Here is a 15,766-nt window from a genome sequence, read left to right on the forward strand (position 1 = left end):
TCCAGTTAAAGAGGAAGGTGTAACCCAAGAGTGTGATTAGTGAGAGGCATGTTTTAGTGAGGTCACCAGCCTGGGCCAGGTCTAGGAGGAAGATGGGGAAGAGTTACCCCAAGTTGGACATGACCCCTTTGTCCCAAAGCTGGGGCTTCTGTGTTAATCAGAATTTGGCTCCTGTCCTGGCTCAGTGAGTTGAGCTTCTGCGTGGGCCCCTGCACCCTGGTCCTCCTGCCTCTCCAACCCGCAGTACTACTCTTTTCCCATCACAGGTGGGCAGGGAGCTGTGTGAACGCCTGCCCCCGAGACACGTTTCTAGTCCTTTCCTCCCTCCCACTCTTCTTGTGTCCTACCCTTGCCCCAAGTCTTCTCCTGCCTGCCTCTCCCCAGACCCCCCAGTCTACACTAACCTTCCCCACCTCAGAGGCCTTGTCATCTGCCCCTTTTGTGCCCCCTAGGCTGCCTTGCGATTTCAATTTCCTCATAACATGTCCCTTCTGTCTCCTGCCACCTGAGCAGCAGCCCTCTGGGCCTAGGCTGTGAGCCCGGGATAGTAGGGAAGGTTGTCAAGGGGGCACCAGGTAGGCTGGAACCAAGAAGGCTGGACAGATGGCCATGGTGGTGACTGCACCTGCCCCACCAGGGGGCCCTGGGGCAGTGGCAACTATAGCCATGCTGGTCTTTTGCCAATAGGCCATATGCGGTAGACCCAGGAGTTGGCTGGTGAGGTGAGCAGCCGGTGGGGCATGCGGTTTGGGTGGGGAGGGGCTATCTTTTGGAGAGGATGCTCTGACTCTACAGGGGCACCTGTCCCTGGGTCCCTTTTCCTCTCATTTCACAGATAAGGTCCCGGGGTAGGTGATGGGGGCAGGGGCCAGCTAAAGCCTATCTGACTCCTGGGCCCTCCTTTCCCAGTGCCCTGTGCCGCCTTCCTCACCCCCCTCACTGGTGGAAGGGATGTCATCTTTCCTGTTCCAAGGGAAGAAGTGCCAGGGAGGTGCCACACCATAGCGAGGGGAGAGGAGGGCAGACACATGTGGCTCTAGAGAGCGTGAGAAATGGCATTCTTTATTCATAAATAAAAACATAAAATTGCAACAAATAGTTTACACGGCCAAAAAGTGACATCAAAAATAAAATGAAGCTGTCAAAAGCAAACCAAACCCAACAAGAAACCACAAAGAGAAAAACAACTATGTACATCTTCCAAATGCTGGTCTGTCCCAGCCCGCCTCTGCTGGGGGCTCCAGCTCTGCCTGCAGGCACAGCACGAAGCCCACCTTGCAGCGAGGTGGGTGAGCAGCCTCGCTGGCCCAGGGGTACAGCCTCTGTCATGGCAGCACCCACTGCATGATGACTTGAGGTCTGCAGGGAAATCCCTCTCCCAAAGCTGCTGCTCCTACAGCCCGGCCTGGCTTAGTTTCGGGCAACTGTCTCACCTAAGACATGGCCCAGGATAGGACCAGGCACAGGAGGCTCAGCAAGTGCCTCCTTGGGGAGAGATGCCCCCCACATGCCAGTCTCATGTGAGCTCAGTGCTATAGGGGCTGCGAGTGCCTGGCAGGAGTTCACCAAGAGAGCTAGGAGGGAACCCCGTGAGAGTCCAGTCATTCCGAGGCCCAGCGGCAGAGTTCGATCCTTGGTGAGGTGGTGCGGAGCGCTGCTCTCTCCTGCAGGCATCCTCTGGGGACACAGCAGGTTGGTCCATTCGAGTGGGTCAGCGTGCCAGCAGGCGTGCCCAGAGGGAAGGGCAGGAAGACCACCCCATCTGGGGCCTGGGGCCAGGCTCTGTGCTTGGAGGCCTCTGCTGTCCAGAGCCTCTTTCCAGAGAGGCAGCATCTGGCATGGTCCAAGAATGGTGAGGGCGCTTTTGGACAGGGCGGGAAAGAACACCCACAGGAAGATGAGGGCGCGAGGTCGTGAGGTCACGGGACATCTGCATTCTAGTGCCACTGTGGGCCACTCTGGGGCTGGGGCTGGTGGCAGCCCAGGGAAGACATCTGCTACCTCGGATGTTGGACAAGGCCTGGGGGGAACACGTCTGGGCCGGCCTGGGCCAGGGCCATGGAGATACGGAGAAGGCTGCACTCCCCCGTGTATGGAGGGCACCGGGACACCATGGCGGAGCACAGCCTCTTGCCTCAGGGCCTTCCCCTCGGTGTGGCAGCCACTTCTTCTCAGGCAACGTCTGGGGGCAGAGCACTGGACTCTGGCTGCTCTTTCCTGGGGTGGGGGGGTCTCCAGCCAGGGGAGGGGGAGCCAGCCCTTTCCTTTCTCTCCATGGGCAGTCTCACTGGGAGGCAAAACTCAAACAAGGCACAGCCTGGTGGAAATGAAGGAAATGAGGGCCGGGGGGCAAGGAATGGGACATCTTTGACTTGGGTCTGAACTGTGCCCAATGGAGGGTACCGCTCTCAGGCAGGGAGGGACTTTTGGCTTGTAGATTCCAGGTTTAAACCTAGCTTGGGACTAAGAGCAATGGTTTGAAATTCCAGAAAACCTCCTCTGTCATTTGAGGATGGCACCGTTTAACCCCAGAGTCAGCCACAGAAAAGGTGACTCTGGCCTCAGCGCACACTCAGGGACGGGCTAGGACCCATGAGGGCAGGGGGCAAGGAGAGAAGCATCTCCCCACCCCCACCTCAGGGTCTCTAAGGGCCAGGGGTGGGCGAGGCAGAAATGGGGACTGGCCTCGTACTCGCAAGTTCCCAGACGCTCCCCTCCTCATCTCAGCAGGCAGCAGGCACAGGCATGTGGGAAGGGCTGCTGTCCTGAGAACAGCAGCTGTGGCTACAGTCAAAAATAGCACATGGAACAGCCTGCTAGGTCTGGCTTGCTTCTGAAAAGACAAGAAAGCAAAAAAGAAAGAAAGAAAGAATAAAAGAAAAATCTGCCCAGGCACAGTGGCTCACATCTGTAATCTCAGCACTTTGGGAGGCCAAGGCAGGTGGATTGCTTGAGGCCAGAAGTTCGAGACCAGCTTTGGCAACAAAACGAGACCCCGTCCCTACAAAAAAAATGAAAAGTTAGCCAGGCATGTTGGCGTGCACCTGTAGTCCCAGCTAGCTGGAAGGCTGAGGCAGGAGGATTGCTTGAGCCCAGGAGTATGAGGCTGCAGTGAGCTATGATCATGCCACTGCACTCCAGCCTGGGGGACAGAGCAAGACCCTGTCTCATAAAAATAAAAATAAAATCCCTGAACCAAACAACAGAGAAATTCCCTTTTATCCTTCTCCACCACCTCCAGCTCTGCACATCTGCAGAGAAACCCTGGACTCCCTGGGGCACTGTCCAAGCTCCTGAGAAAGGAGCTGCTCTCTGGGTCCTTTAGTCTGGGACAAATGGGGGGCATGAGGTGGAGGGAGGATGGCTGGTGGCCAGGCTATGCACACTGCTGTGTATATGCCTCTTTTTCATCCTGCTTGGGGCTCTGGCTCTCTGGCACTCTGAGGAGCCGTCCTGACCTGTAGAAACCCAGAACTCAGCCCTGAAGGTGCTAAGGGGGGAAGGTGTGCCACCGAACCTGGCTGTAGGCAGAGGAGGAAAATGCCCAGATCACACATGTGCTGTCTTAGTGATATGAGCTCTTCTGGGTCAAGGAAAAGCTTGATTCTGGGGAAGGAAAAACATTCCAGAGTAGCCGCCGGCCACTGTGAACCAGGTAGGGACTCCCAGCCTCTGGCCCCAGCTGGACAGATGGGGAGGCTCCCCGAGGGCAACTGGAAAGCCACACCCTCTGGTTCATGGTGGCTTCAACCCTCCCTTCCCAGCACCCAGCCGGGGGTCTCAGGGTGTATGGCTTAAAGAAGAATGGTCACTGAGGTCAAAGGCCACTGGCTGTCCAGAGGCTGCTCAGCTCCCATTCGCAAGAACCAGTAAACAAGGACTGGGCCCCAGGGGTTGGCCATCACCCGCCACTGGTTCCCAACCCTTGGATTTTCCCTCTGCCCTCCTCTGGCTGTGGCACCGTCTCCACACTGCGGGCTGCCTGGCTCTCCCCTCCTTCCTGTGGCTTGCTGGGCCCAGGACAGCCCTGAGGTTTCAAAGCCAGCTTCACCACAGCTCATTTCACCCCTACATCTCTGCGGCCAGAGGAGAATAGCTCAGGTTCTGATGGGGCCGGTTCCAAGGCTTCTGGTCATATATGGCTTCTTTCTATTTCCAAGGCATTCCGATGTGTCCAGGAGGAAAAAGTGGTTGGGATGAGAAGCGGAGGGGAGCCCCTGTACTTGCTGTGGCCACCTTCCCTGGAGGAGGGGGAGAGGATATCTATTTTGAACAAAGGCCAAAGTTCAGGGAGCCCTCAACCAAAGCAGAGAGACCCCTGGACTCATCTCCTGGGAAAGCCAGAGGAGTCAGGGCCTGAGGCCTGGTGGGCTGCAGGGCTGGTGAACACTGGGAAATCAGAGAGAGAAGGAAAGGCCATCCTGCCCTCCCCTTGGGGGTCCTGGGTCTGTGTCCCAGGGAGTGGTGTCTCTCAGAGGGGTCTAGGTTGCTGAGCAAGGGGGAGGCACAGGAGAGCCCTGCCTCCCAGTGCCAGGTCCCCAGACTCGCCTTCCCAGGCAGCCCCTCAGATCTCAGTGGCTATGATGTCCTCGTAGGGGATGTCAGCCCCTTCCAGGTCAACCTCCAAGGGCTCCCCGGCGCTGTCCCCGCGTGCCAGCTGCTGCAGGGCCTTCTCCAGGCGCTGGTTCCGCTGGTACATGGCCACGTAGCTCTGCTGCAGCTGCTTCTGGTACTGAATCACCTTCTCCTTCTCCTCCTTCCACACCAGCCGCTCGTGCTGGAAGCCCGAGGACATCTGGTCATGGCCTTGCCTCTCCTCCCGCAGCTCGGCCCGCAGCCGCTCCAGCTCCCGCTGCAAGGCGGGGACATCCTCGGGGAAGGTGGGTGGCACCATGTCGCGGGCCAGCACGGCCTGGGCCCGCAGCTCCTGCAGCTCCTGCTCCAGCAGGTTCACCTTCTCCCGCAGCAGCTCTGCCTCATTCTTCTTGCGCTGCAGCTCATTCTCACAGACCTCCAGCTCCAGGCCCTTGGTGCGCAGGGCCCCCTCCAGGTCCTGGGTCCTCAACTCCAGGCCCTCCAGCTTGCCCCGCGTGTCCTTCAGCTGCGCCTTGAGACCCAGGATCTCGCTAGCCTTGGCGTTCACCTCTGTCTGGGACTCCTTCAGCTGCTGCTTCAGGAGGGAGATCTCGCCAGACTTCTGGCACACCTGCCGAGGGTGGGATAGAGACAGAGCGCCAAGACGTGAGTGTCCTTACCCAGGGAACTGACAGCTCAGCTGCCTAAAATAACCAAGCCACTCCGGATGCGGTGGCCTGGTGTTAGGCATTCCAGCCTTTGTCCAATCTGAAAGTAAGCTGGACATTGCTGTGACCTTTTCCCCAGGTTATCGAGCTAGGCTAGATAGTAAACTGATAAAATAATCATCATCATGTATAATGACACATAGTATATTATTATTGCTGTTATTGGAGAAGAAGTCTCACTTTGTCCCCCAGGCTGGAGTGCAGTGGCACGATCTTGGCTCACTGCAACCTCCGCCTCCCCTCCCGATTCTCCTGCCTCAGCCTCCCAAGTAGCTGGGATTACAGGCACCTGCCACCACGCCTAGCTGGTTTTTGTATTTTTAGTAGAGATGGGGTGTCATCATGTTGGCCAGGATGGTCTTGAATTCCTGACCTCAAGTGATCTGGCTGCCTCGGCCTCCCAAAGTGCTGGGATTGCAGGTGTGAGTCACCACACCTAGCCACACGTAAGTATATTATAAACATACTTTCACTAATAATTTATAGTGTTATTAAGTGCCAAGCCCTACATTTGCTCATCTATTCCTTACAACCCGATGAAGTAGGTACTATTATTAAGCTTCAATTTACATCAGTGAAACTGAGGCACAGAGAGGTTATGAGAAATAGCTGGTGAAGTGACCAGCCTGAGGGCTTATATATATATATATTATATAAAGTATAAGAGTAAGGATCTGATCCTAACAGTTTAATCACTACACCCCATTGTCACCATGGCTAATGTATTTAGAATCACCTGGATCATAAGCGGTCAAGCTGAGGTTCAAAGCCAGGCCCATGCCTCAGCCATGACTGTGTCACTCCCTTCATGACATGAATACAGGGTTGGCCTTGGAATGAAATTCTTGGTCCCAAGCAGGCATCCTGGGCAGGGTCGGATTTTCTCCAGGACTGTGCAGTGTTTCACTGAGGGCAAGGGGACATTTCTACTGCAAAAGGAAATGTGAAGGTGGCTTCCAGGCTTGCTCCAAGAATCCATTTTGTAGAGCCACATGCTCTGGCCTTCATTCACTCTTACAATTCAGCCAGACTGGCCTTGGTCTCCCATGACCCCAAATGGCCAAGATCCAGAGACATATGGATCTAACCTGTGGCTTCGGTGTTCATCATTGCTGTTGGCCAAATTTTGATGGGGGATAGGAGTGGAAATAGAGAAGAGCAAGAGGAGAAGACAATGATTCCTCGTTTGGCAGATGTGGACTGGGCTATGCATCCAAACCAGCATGGTACTAGTCACCGGGTACAGCAGTGAATTTGCAATGTAGTCTTTTTTTTTTTTTTTTTTTTTTTTTTGAGACGAAGTCTCGCTCTGTCACCCGGGCTGGAGTGCAGGGGCCGGATCTCAGCTCACTGCAAGCTCCGCCTCCCGGGTTTACGCCATTCTCCTACCTCTGCCTCCCGAGTAGCTGGGACTACAGGCGCCCACCACCTCGCCCGGCTAGCTTTTTGTATTTTTTAGTAGAGACGGGGTTTCACCGTGTTAGCCAGGATGGTCTCGATCTCCTGACCTCGTGATCCGCCCGTCTCAGCCTCCCAAAGTGCTGGGATTACAGGCGTGAGCCACCGCGCCCGGCCTGCAATGTAGTCTTTACCCCAGTAGAGAGGAGAGAGGAGGGCTGGGTGCATGCAGGGGTGAGGTCAGAGGGTGTGGGCATAAACATGGATGACAGAAATCAGGCTGACACAGAGACCAATACAGTTGGTGTTAAATGGGGGTGATACAGCTGCCAGCAGCAGGCAAGTCAAACCACTGGTTGTTGACTTGCACATAGACAGGGGTTTGCGTGTAGACTGAGATTTGAACTCTGAACTGGGGGTGAGGCAGGCACGTGGACAGACCAAGCAGGGTGTGAGCATGTAAAGAGCCTCAACGACAGACTTGAACTCCATGGGTCATCCAGACCACCGGGCTGGTGAGAAAAGCTGGTTTCCCACTAATAGGATGCAGAGGTTATGGGGTTCTCCAGCACCGTCAGGTCTGGATGCCTCATTTCCAAGTGTGACCGGGTGAGTGAGTGAGTGTGTGTGAGTGTGTAAATGTGTGAGCGTGTGACTCTTTCCTTCCTCTCCTAGGTTTCCATCAGCTCATCAAATAGAAGTTCCACTTACACTTCTGCAAAGAGTGGCCACTTCCATCACTGAAACCTGCCACCAATGGGGTGTCTTTTCCTAGTGGGTGCGGTCCCTCCCTCCAAAGCAACAAATACATTCTGTGCTCTCTTGGGCTCCTGGCCCCGCGTGAACTCAGGCATAGCTTGTGCTTCTTCTGAGCCTCCTGTGAGCAGACTGAAGGGAGGCTGGCCCACAGCCTGGCTGAGCCTTGGTTATCTGGCTTCCGGCTTCTTGGTTAATGGTTCACTCAGGGAAATTGAAATCTAGGGGCCATGAGGGTGATGGTGGGGATAGGAGGAAGCTCAGAAGTAAGTCGATCCCCCAACATGGTTTGCAGGGAACCCTTCTTTGGGTGATAAAACCAGCACGTGTGCCTCACTTGCCTGCACGGTCTGTGTTTGCACGCTATTGGCCAGCACCAGAAGGAGAGGAGGGGGACTGGCGCCAAACCGCTGACCACCCAAGCCCGTGAGCACTGCGTGGCCTCACCTCCCACTGGGTCTCCTCCAGCGCGGGGCCGAAGCTGGTCTTCTCCCTCTCGTAGGACCTGAGCTTGGTCTCCAGCAGGTCCTGCTCCTTCATGAGGCTCTCGAGCTCCTGCCGGAGCTGCCGCTTTTCCTGCTGAAGCTGCAGTACCTGCAGGTGCAGGACCTGCTGTGCGCGCTGGCTCTTCTGTGAGGCCTGCTTGAGCTTGCTGCCGCCTTTGGGCTCCGGGCCCTCCGGTTCGTCCCTGCAGCGCCGCGGCCGCTCCTCGTAGGCCAGGCTGGAGGCGAACTCCTTCTCCTCGAAGCTGCGCTGCAGTTTCTGGAGTGCGCCTTCCCTCTCCAATAACTTCTGCTCCAGCTCCTGGATGCTGCACTCGTCCGTGGAGATGGGGGAGCGGACGCACGAGGGGCCCTTGTCTGCCTTGTTCGGGTGGCCCAGCTTGCTACCTCCGTCAGAGAAAGACAGAGCCTTCAGGCTCATCATGTTGCTGTCCTGGAGGATGATGCCCTGGGTGATGTTGTGGGCAGAGCCCCCAAAACGGCTGGTGGGTCCCACGGGTGTGACCAGCGGGTCCAGCTGGTAGCTGCTGCTGGTGCTGTGTGTAGGCAGGCTGGACATGGAGTTCCGGCCGGAGTCAGACAGCGCCCCAGAGCACAGGCCAGGCTTCAGCTCCTGCTCCTTGGGCTTGTCTGGAGGGGCGGGGTGCAGCTGGTGACTGGCACTCTCCGGGGAGGAGTGCAGGATGGCCCCTGACCGCGGCAGCACAGGCTTGAAGGCTGTGGGCCTCACTGCACCCTTCTCGGAGCCCTGTAGAGGAAAAGGACTGCGGTGATTCATGCCTCCCCTGCACGCACATTGCACCCTCCCTCCCCGGGCACGTGTGCCGACCTTGAGCCAATCTGGGTTCTCTGAGCACATGCAGCACCCCTCTCGGTCACTTGTCTTAGCATACCTTGCCTGTTGCTTTGAAGCAGCTGAATGTGATAAATCTCTCTTAGGAAAGAAAAAACCCTAATGGTGACTTGGGCACTTTGTTCCATGAAATAGCAACCTGCCACCAGCTTGTGCCAGCCCTCCTGAGGTGACAAACACCATCTTGAGGCTCTAGGTCTCTGTGTGGAGCAGGTTAGGACATTAGGCTGGCCCAGCTTGCTGTCCCTCTCTAGGTCCGTCCCTTCTTCCTGTTCACTGCCTCTTCCATTAAGCCTGGAGCAATCACATGGACCTGGTCTCCTTCCGGGGTTGGGAGGCTCACTCCAAATCACAATCCTTTTTTAAAACTGTAATTTTCCCTGGTAAAGTGCTTTGCAGTTTACAAGCCCCTTAGTTTGAAAAGCTGAATGCTCTATGCAAACATAAGAGGCTCTTTCCTACTCAATCAAAACCGGGGATTCATCTCCCCAGGGCAAGGGGCAAAGGACTGAATAGGAAAATTGATTTCAGGGTCCACTCGCAGGACGCATGAGGGCTCGGGCTGGTGTGAGGGCTGGATTTCTGAGTGCCTGGGCCTCTTTTGCCCTCATCTCTGGTAAATGGATGACAAAATTCCAGCCTGTATTCAAAGATGCCTCCAGGTGCAGCTTGAGCAAGGAGCTAATGCACACCAGGGCAGCAGATGAGAAGACCCCACCCACCCGCACCAGTCTTCTGGGGAGAGAAGTGGTTAACTCCCGGTCTGCATCCGTTTCATCTGTGCTTCTAGATGAGAACAGGGCTCCCTCTCCTTCCCGAGGCGTCCTGCGTTGACAATCCAGCTACATTTCAGTGGGACTCCAGTCAGCTTACATGTCCCCTGTGCTCTTTGCTTATGGGCTGACCTGAGACTTGTGCTTCAGGGGACTGAGCAATGCTCCGATTCCTTTGTGCAACCTTTGATCTCTGTGGTGTGGCCACAGGCTTCTGCCGCACCCCTGCCGCTCTGGCTTTTTGGAGTCTAAATGCTCAGGTCACCCCTCCCCCTGAACTCCCAGGCTCTCCACCCCCATTTTGCTTTCTCCGGCCTTTCCAACCCACTCACCCTTGCCAGCGACCCCCACTTACCATTTCTAGCTGATTGGAGAAGGGCATGAGCTTGGGGGGTGTGGACGGGTCAAAGTCCACCCCAGCCTGGCCCCCTAAGTCCCCGCTGGACAGCGCCGTGTAATCTGGGTGGTGCGAGCCCCGGGCTTTCTGGCTGACCTTGATGTAGAAGAAGTCTTCGCTCTTGCCCATTTTGGAGCTGGACTTGCCATGACCCGAGTCCTGGGAGAAGCCAAACCTCAGCAGCCCGTCGGAATACCGGTTGAGCTTCTTGAGGTGGGAGGACTTGCGCAGCTTGTACTGCGAAGCCCGGCAATGCTTGCTGTGGAAGCTGTGGCCGGAGATGAGGCTACTGACGCTGCCCATAGTGACTCGGGGCTGAGGATGGGGCAGGGCGAGGCGGGCACCCGGAGAGGCTGCGGCAGCAAGGGGCAGTCCTGGCTCCGCGAGGGGACTGAGGTCATAGCAAAGCCCTCACAGAGCCTGCGAGAGCTGTAGACCTGGAAGAAGACACAAGACAGAAGTCAGCGTGGGTGGGAGTGGTCACAGCACAGTGCTTATTCCGACTTCCAAATCTGGGCAGTAAAGAAACCCATGTCAGAGCCCAGCACTGTCTCCACCAGCGGGTGCTCTGTTCCTTCTTCCTTTGTCTGATAATTCAACAAACATTCACCAGGAGCCCACTTCAGGTGAGCCTCTACTCTAAACACTCAGGACCAGCAAGTGACTAACCTGTCACAGCCTCTGCATTCCTGGAACTTAGGGTTACAGTGGTGTGGACAGGCCAGAAGCAAACCAATGTATACTGTAGCAAGTGGTACCAGTGCTGCGGGGGAAACTGGAGCAGAGAACAGAACAGAATTCTGGGAGGCGGCTGTTTTATGCAGGAAGATCTCTTTTGTTAGGGTAGCATTTTAAAAGGCCTCAAGAAAATGAGGGGGGTGCCAGGCATGCTGGTTCATGCGTGTAATCCCAGCACTCTGTGAGGCTAAGGTGGGCAGGTTGCTTATGTCCAGGAGTTTGAGACCAGCCTGGGCAATTTAGAGAACCCCGTTTCTACTAAAAATACAAAAATTAGCTGGGCATGGTGGTGCACACCTGTAATCCCAGCTACTTGGGAGGGTGAGGTGGGAGAATCATCTGAGCCCCGGGGATCAAGGCTGCAGTGAGCCGCAATCGTGCCACTGCACTCCAGCCTGGGTGGACAGAGTGACACCCCGACTCAAAAAAAAAAAAAAAAAAAAAAAGAAAAAGAAAGAAAGAAAAGAAAATGAGGTACAAGCATATGAAAATCTCAGGGGAGAAGGGTTACCAAAAGAAGCCCAGGTATAAAAGCCTGAGTCCCTGAGGCGGAGGGAGCTTGGCTGTGTGAGACCTGCATGGCAAGCAGACTGGCTGGAGAGCCATTAGCAAGGCTGGGAAGGAGAAACAGAAACCAGGAGCCAGCAGACACCAGACAACAAGGACGCTGTGCGGCTGTAAGAGCTCTGGCTTTCTTGGGTTGAGACAAGGAGCCCTTGGATGACTTTAAGCAGATGACACCTGGATCTGCCTTAGGTTGGGGAAGGTTACTCTGGCTTCCAGGTGGGGAAGAGGCTTTTGAGGAGATGGGGATAGAAGTGTTGGCCGATTACAGACTAATAGAGCTAGTCTAGGGTGGTAGTTGTGGATTAAGTTTTAGATGTGGCGGTGGCTCATGTCTGTAATCCCAGCATTTTGGGAGGCCAAGGCAGGAGGATCACTTGAGGCCAGGAGTTCAAGACCAGTCTGGGCAACAGAGTGAGACCCTGTCTCTAAAAAGCAGTTTTCAATGTAATTTTGAGGTTGAGCTGATAGGACTTGCTAAAGGATCAGATGTAGGGAGTGAACCAAAGAGAGGAGTCAGAGATGATGCCAAAGAGAGGAGTCTGGTTGAAGACATTCAGTTTGCAAAGCCTATCTGGCATCCAGGGAGTGATGGAGAGTAGGCAGGAGGGTGAGTGGGCAGCTGCTGGGAGCTGCAGATGCACTTGTCAGAGCTGGGAGTGTGGAAGTGGCTATGAGACTAGACGGGGTCACCAAATAGCGGATGCAGAAAGACAAGAGAAGCCTGAGGATGGTTAACATGGAGTACTCAGCATCCAGAGGTCAGGCAGGTTAGGAGAAGTAAGGAAGAGTAGCAGAGGTTTTCAGGGTGATGCGGATATAGAAGACCTAAGAAAGTCAAGTCAAGAAATTGTTTCCTAAAAATGGTGTTAAATGGTCAGGCGCAATGGCTCATGCCTGTAATCCCAGCACTTTGGGAGGCCTAGGCAGAGGGATCACCTGAGGTCAGGAGTTCAAAGACCGGCCTGACCAACATGGTGAAAGCCCGTCTCTACTAAAAATACAAAAAATTAGCCTGGCAAATTGGACATGGTGGCATGCACCTGTAGTGCCAGCTACTCAGGAAGCTGAGGAACCCAGGAGGCAGAGGTTGCAGTGAGCTGAGATCACACCACTGCACTCCAGCCTGGGCAACAGAGTGAGATCCTGTCTCAAAAAAAAAAAAAAAAAAAAAAAAAAAAAAAAAAAAAAAAAAAAAAAACAAGGTGTCAAGTGCTGCTGAAGTCAGACAACAATTGAGAATTAGTCAATGCATTTGGCCATGTGGAGATCTTTGGTAACCTTGACAAAAGCAGTCATTACAGCCTGAATGTTGAGAAGTACCCAGCTGACTTGGTGTGCGTTCTAGTTACATCACCTGCCAGCTATGACATGGAAGGTAAACTGTTCAACATCTTTAACCTTCAGTGTTACAAAGTAATTCTAATATATCCTTTTTTTTTTGATATGGAGTCTCGCTCTGTCGCCCAGGCCGGAGTGCAGTGGTGTGATCTTGGCTCACTGCAACCTCTGCCTCCTGTGTTCAAGTGATTCTCCCACCTCAGCCTCCCAGGTTGCTGGGATTACAGGTGAGCACCACCATGCCTAGCTAACCTTTGTATTTTTACTAGAGACGGGGTTTTGCCATGTTGGACAGGCTAGTCTTGAACTCCTGACCTCAGGTGATCCACCTGCCTCCCAAAGTGCCAGGATTGCAGGCGTGAGCCACCAGACTGGGCATTTTTTTTTTTTTAAGTAATAGGATAGCATCTAATAATCAATGCTTAAACAATAACAACCTTGTCAGTCACCAGACAGGAGAAATTGGGATGTCAATGCCAGCACATGTGCAGATTCAGGCAAATCTCTAAGTTTAGATCACACGATTTTCAAAGCTAGAAAAGGTTGTGTGATTGTCATGCACCATGAAGTATTTCTTAGTTAAAAGACAGATGATCCAATTAAGAGGGGGAAAGTCACAAGTTTAATAAACCAGGAGATGTGGAAGGAGCCTCTGTTCTTTGCTCAGCTCTAAATTACACCATCCATCCTAAAGGGGCTAAAGAAATCCCAGGTGGAACATGGAGAACTGCATGGACACAGCTGAAAGGGAGCCAGAAACTCTCTGACTCTGTTTTTTAATTTTAATTTTATTCTACATATATTTTGTACAATTAGCAGTTGTGCATGGAGACTCTGTGACTCTGAATATCTAGGCTTTGATTCAAACTTGCATTAGTATCCTGAAGAATAAAGAGGTTATGTTATGAATGAATATGTTCTGTATTTCATTAGGAAAAGCACAAGACAATGAAACTTCATCGTATAAGTTTAATACATGTTTTGATGTGAAAAGCTTTTATTGAATCGATGGCTTTGTAGACTCAAGGAAACACAGTGAAGCCTACCTCATAGGATCATTATGAGAAATTTAAGAAATACCACCATAAGATAACAGCTCTGGAACATTTACTCAATAGTTAGTACATAGTAGGCACTCAGTAAATGCTAGGCATTCTTATTAGTATGTGTTACCTATTGTCCTTGCCAGCATCCATCATCCCTAAGGATTTTGGGATCTTCAATGTCCACACTCACTTTCCAAAACTAGTCCTTTCCTTCTAAATGGAACCTTTCTGCCTCCCATTCCTGCGAGATGTGACTTAGGAGCACAGGGTAGCTCTGCTGAAATAAACTTGACACTGCTAAAATGTGTTTTCATCCCCCTAGGTCATCCATCTCTAGCTTAGCTGAGACCTCTAGGTCCTATGGGGAGAAAATACTACTCTGGTCCACGTGCAGGGGTGTCATTTTGGGCCAAAAGACCCTCCCATGCAATACACATTGACAAGCAGCTCTACCTGCAGTGCTGTACAGACCAGACCATCGGCTGCGGCATGGCAGGAGTTTGATTTGAAAATCAATCTCTCTGAGGTTTCTTCATTTACAAAATGAAAACATTAATATTACATAGGAACATTAGGGAGATGCAACAAACGAACAGAAGGAAAATACAATGCCCAGCACGTGGTAGGCGGTCTTCAGATGTGTGCACGGTATGTGTTGCCTTCAAGCCTGTGACACCGCTGGAGGCTATCGACAACATCGGTGCTAAACGGATCTGTTTATGGCTCTCATCCATCTCCTCTCACCTCCATCTCCTCTCACCTGGGCCTTTCCCCAGGTGTCTTTCCCCAGTCTGTTCATCAGACACATCTGAAGCGTCCAGGTCATAGCACTTCTTAATGGAAACCCTTGCAGGCTTCCCACTGTGTTAGAGTACAATGCGGACTCCTAACCTTGTCCTGCATGTCCACAGGGACAGCCACACTCATCTCCTTCCTGGTGGGTGAACACACAAAGCCTTGACCCATCTAGGAGTCTCTGCACTTGCTGCTACTTCCCCTGCCTGGAATTCTCCTCCTGGGCTCTTCACATACATCAGCCTTCACATACATCATTTTCTAGTTCTCAACTTGAGTCTCACCTCCGCAAGGTGGCTTTCTCCAGTTACCTTGAAACCCCTGCATCCCTCCCCCATTACTTTCTACCAACCTGTTTATTCCCTACGTAATGCTTGCTCTCACCTGTACTAAACTTATTATTTTTTACTTATTTTTAAATTTTACAAACAAAGTCTCATTCTGTCATCCAAGCTGGAGTGCAGCAGGTAACAGTGATCACAGCTCACTGCAGCCTCCAACTCCTGGGCTCAAGTGATCCTCCCACCTTAGCCTCCAGAGTAGATGGGATGATGGCACATGCCATTACTCGTGGCTAATTAAAAAATTCTTTTGTAGAGATGGGGTCTCTTGCTATGTTGCCCATGCCAGTCTTAAACTCCTAACCTCAAGCTATCCTCCCACCTTGGCCTCCCAAAGCACCGGGATTACAGGTGTGAGCCACCACATCCAGCCATATCTTATTTATTTATTTATTTTTAATCAAGACAGAGTCTCACTACTGTCACCCGGGCTGGAGTGCAGTGGCATAATCTCGGCCTACTGCAAATTTAGGGTTTATTGTGTGTATCTCTACCAGAATATGAGCTCTCTGAGAGCAATGGTTTTTGTGTCTTAGAACAAAAAAAGGGAGGCTGAGGCACAGACTCAAGAGGTAGGATGCCGTGGCCCTGGCCACTCAGTGACCAGTGACAGAGGTGGGATTGGAACCCATGCCCAAATGCCACAATCTCCATGCTAAAGTCACACGCTGCGATTGGGGACTGTAGGTGAGATCCAGAGATGTTAGGGTTCCTGTTCCAGATAGCGAAATGAGCTTCCTGGGTTAGGAAGAGGAAGCCTAGAGGAGGAATCAAAAGCAGACTTCTCTAGCCGAGCTTCATTTCCCTTTTGGGCCAATGCCAGCAAGGTTGTAGGTACTCGGAAGCTCTGCTATTCACCTGGGCAGCAGCCCTGTGCTGCGTCCTAGACGGTCAAGAGGAAGAAGATGGACAATGCCAGGAGCCCAGGAGAGGGGTGGCTGAAGAATGGCCACCTCCA

The 15,766-nt window shown here is 53.0% G+C and overlaps 1 protein-coding gene across 1 annotated transcript in view; it reads right to left on the reverse strand.

Moving 5' to 3' along the window:
* Positions 1–1,043: 1,043 nt before the first annotated feature.
* LZTS1 (leucine zipper tumor suppressor 1) overlaps positions 1,044–15,766 on the reverse strand; it is a 57,273-nt gene continuing 42,550 nt past the window's right edge. Inside the window, exons 2-4 of the mRNA XM_030938279.1 lie at positions 9,942–10,420; positions 7,905–8,708; positions 1,044–5,206 (exon numbers count right to left, since the gene is read on the reverse strand). Of these exons, the coding sequence (XP_030794139.1) occupies positions 4,565–5,206; positions 7,905–8,708; positions 9,942–10,286 (1,791 nt within the window). The 5' untranslated portion in view covers positions 10,287–10,420 and the 3' untranslated portion in view covers positions 1,044–4,564. The remainder of the gene's footprint in view (positions 5,207–7,904; positions 8,709–9,941; positions 10,421–15,766) is intronic.

Source organism: Rhinopithecus roxellana, chromosome 9 (assembly GCF_007565055.1).
Source record: "Rhinopithecus roxellana isolate Shanxi Qingling chromosome 9, ASM756505v1, whole genome shotgun sequence".
Taxonomy (NCBI): domain Eukaryota; kingdom Metazoa; phylum Chordata; class Mammalia; order Primates; family Cercopithecidae; genus Rhinopithecus; species Rhinopithecus roxellana.